This window comes from Dendrobium catenatum, unplaced genomic scaffold (genome assembly GCF_001605985.2).
Source record: "Dendrobium catenatum unplaced genomic scaffold, ASM160598v2 fragScaff_scaffold_1497, whole genome shotgun sequence".
Taxonomy (NCBI): Eukaryota; Viridiplantae; Streptophyta; class Magnoliopsida; order Asparagales; family Orchidaceae; genus Dendrobium; species Dendrobium catenatum.
In genome coordinates this window covers 18191-21586 of record NW_021319959.1, presented here as the reverse complement: position 1 = coordinate 21586, position 3396 = coordinate 18191, and the positions used below count along the sequence as shown (strand labels likewise).

At 36.3% G+C, this 3396-nt stretch overlaps 1 protein-coding gene across 1 annotated transcript in view; it reads right to left on the bottom strand.

The window, feature by feature from the left end:
- LOC110106055 overlaps positions 1-2817 on the bottom strand; it is a 4471-nt gene extending 1654 nt beyond the window's left edge. The window contains exon 1 of the mRNA XM_020835784.1: positions 2745-2817. Coding sequence (XP_020691443.1) covers positions 2745-2817 — 73 coding nt within the window. The remainder of the gene's footprint in view (positions 1-2744) is intronic.
- Positions 2818-3396: the final 579 nt, after the last annotated feature.

Here is a 3396-nt window from a genome sequence, read left to right as displayed (position 1 = left end):
ATTGATTGAGCTTGATTTATCGATTTTCCTGCTGCTGCATTAACTGGTTTCATTGACTATGGATTTCCACGTTGCATAGATTCATTGACCATTGACTGATATTGATTTGATTGACTGACATGCATATTGATAGCATCGCCGTGCTTTGATTTCAATTATAGGTATTAGGTGACCTGCTGGGCTTTGTAAAGCTCATTATATGTGGTTGATATTTTCAGGTCAGGGCAAGGGAGCAGAAGATAGGAATTGATCCAGATCTTCAAGTTTTTGTCTTTTGATTGATAGTGATTCTTTTGTGCTCAGGATAGATTTCAGAACTGATGATTGTAGTGTAGTTCCTGAGTTTTGTACATGACTTTTTGAGATATGAATCGACTTGTATATTGATGTTTTAAATTTCATAGATGTTTGATAGACTGCTTAATTGAAGGTTTTAGATAACTCTGGTAAATTATTTGAGAAATAGATTGACATTCTTTCCAAGTTAGATCTTGGGGCATCACACGCCCGCTGAAACCATTGGCGGCAAAGTGTTGGTGAATTTGAAATTTCCATATGGAATAATTTTCGGTGGTGAGAAGAGTAGGAACAAGATTTTTCAGATTTGAGATGAGGAATTTCAATGGCGCTGGAACCACGAAATCTTCAAAGCATGGTTGAGATTTTTGAGTCTTCTTGCGCGGAGGCCGATGAGCCTTGATCTGCTATGGACGGGAGACGAAGAAGGAAAAAGAACAAGAAGCCGCTAGGCTGTAACGTCTGATACCATGTAAGCGAAAGCTTGAAAAGGAAATTGAGTAAAATGAAAGGGAAAGATATCTGGAATTATATCAGAATGTATAATACAGGGTTGAGCCTTGTTATATAGGCATATAAGCTTGAAATGGAACCGTACATCAAGAATTGGAAATGACATAAATGTAAACCAACTATTGGGACCTAATGCCACCTGTACACATATGCTAACACATATATCTCTACTTATTAGTCATTTTATCAATCATCAATCTAATCTTATAATTTATCGATCATCTACCTTATCAATCATATCAGTATCAATCTCATCTACTTATTCAATATATTAATTCATTCAATTTTCCTGTTCTTACTTTCATCTCATATCATATATATCATAATAATTGACATCTTATACACATCATATACAACATTCATAACATATAGATCTATTCAAAATTCATGCTATGACAAATGAACTATGATCATATGCATGACATATATATCATTTATAGATTTCATACATTTTCTCCTGTTTATTTTGTACCTAATCAAAAAGTTCTTTTAAAAATTAGCCCAAACTTCTTTTATTTTTTGTATAAACTAGTATTATTTCCTATTAATCATGTGAAATTTGATTCATTTTATGCCTTATTTTTTCCTTAAAGTGAACTATCTTTTGATTAAGAGTCTCTTCTTCTTCAAACCTTATCCTTAGCTATTACTCCTCACCTTCTTTAGATTTAGGATTTTATAGGTCCACCTACTTTTGCTTGACCTCAAATCACATACTGCGCTACAAGATATAAGGCTCTTATATAGTTATAATAACCAAACTCATATTATGCAAAAAAGAAAAAGAAAGAAAGAAAGAAATTCAGTTTTATGCCAATCCATATCATATTAAGTTGAAATGTATATATTTTTTTTCCTTCTTTGTATACCTTTTCATAAGTTCACTGATTTAAAAAATGTTTCATTACAAATATGTTTAATATTAAAGTTTGTAAAGAAAGATATGACAAAATTATATATATGAGTTTTGATCTATTTATATATCTTTTTTCTCTTAGATCATATGAGTATATAAAATTGTTATGAATAATTCATTTTCCAACCTTAGCCATTCCACGCTCTCTTTGTCCGTCATATTTGAATTGCGAATGTCACATACCCTTTTTCACTGTCCGAGAAGATAGGAATTTTAAAATTTTGAATTATGACGAAGGTAGGGGAAATCTAAGAATTGTGATTAATGGTGAAAGCTGAATGATATAGGATGGCAATGAGGGACAGTTGATTATGGTTAATAGATGATATCCATTGATGATTGGCATGTATTATTTGGTAAAATAACCTAGATCATTAAATAAGCAACATCTTGGCACTAGATCTTTCCTAATATTAAAGTTCTCATTGTCAAAAATCTATCAAAATACGCAGCTCATCTTGATTTGCTCGTTAGGAGATTTGGCTATCAACATCTTAAGTTCGAAGCTTGTGTATGTGATTTGTGCGTGAATTTGTCTTATTTGACTTAAATGTCTCAAAAAAATGTTAAAATTAATTAATTAGGTTGCTTCATTAAAATAAATGTGCATAACAAATGAATCATATTTAATACATTTTAAAAATATAAATGTAAGAAGTGATCTTAATATCAAAATATTTTTATTTTTGGCAATTTAACACTGTGAATGACTAATATATTTGATTCATATAAGAACCTCGATAGGAAGGAAGAATAAGGGACTAGGAAGCTATATCAGATATTCAAATAGGCCAGAAATTAGAGATGGTTAGGGGTGCAAACGAGTCAAGTCGAGCTCGAGCCAGGGGGTGTTCGAGTCGAGCTCGATTGCCAAATACCGAGCTCGAGCTCGAAAAATGAGCTCGAGCTCGACTCGTCTCAGGAAACGAGTCGAGTCAAGCAGCTCGTCGAGCTACATCATTCCGAGCTACCACGCCGTTCCCGAGCTATGTCGATCGTCGATGACTCGAGCTCCGACCTTCGTTGTCCCGCAAACTCCGTCGAAGGCTCAAAACCACGAGTTCGTCGTCCCAAGCCGTGAGTTCCGTCATCTAGCTAAGCTCCGACGAAGCACACGAGCTATGAGCCTCCGACCTCTGTCGTCCCGAGGTGCGACAATCGAGCTCCGTTAGTTTTGTCGTCCTGCAAAGCTCCGATGAAGCACGCTGCACGCGAGCTCCGAGCCTCCGGCCTCTGCCGTGCCCCGATGAAGCAAGCAAGCTCGGAGGCTCCGTCATCTGTCATTTTGCATTTCCCGCCGTCGAGCAAACTCGTCTCCGAGCCTCCTCCATCGAGCTACTCGGCGAGCCTACGAGCCGAGTAGTGCTCTGTTCGAGCTCGAGCTCGATAAGCCATCGAGCTCGAAGTAGTGTTCGAGCTCGACTCGCGAGCTCGATAAGCTCGACTCGTCGAGCATGTTATCGAGTCGAGTCCGATCCGGCTCGCGAGCCGGCTTGACTCGGTTGCACCCCTAGAGATGGTTGATTGGTATTCTAAATAGTGGATATTGTTTTAGAATTTTGTATGAATATGAAAGTCCTCTTTGCTGAAATAAATTTATAATATGTAGAAATATGGTCTATTATATATATTATAAAAAAAAATTCAGTAATTGTATTATGATTAATCGA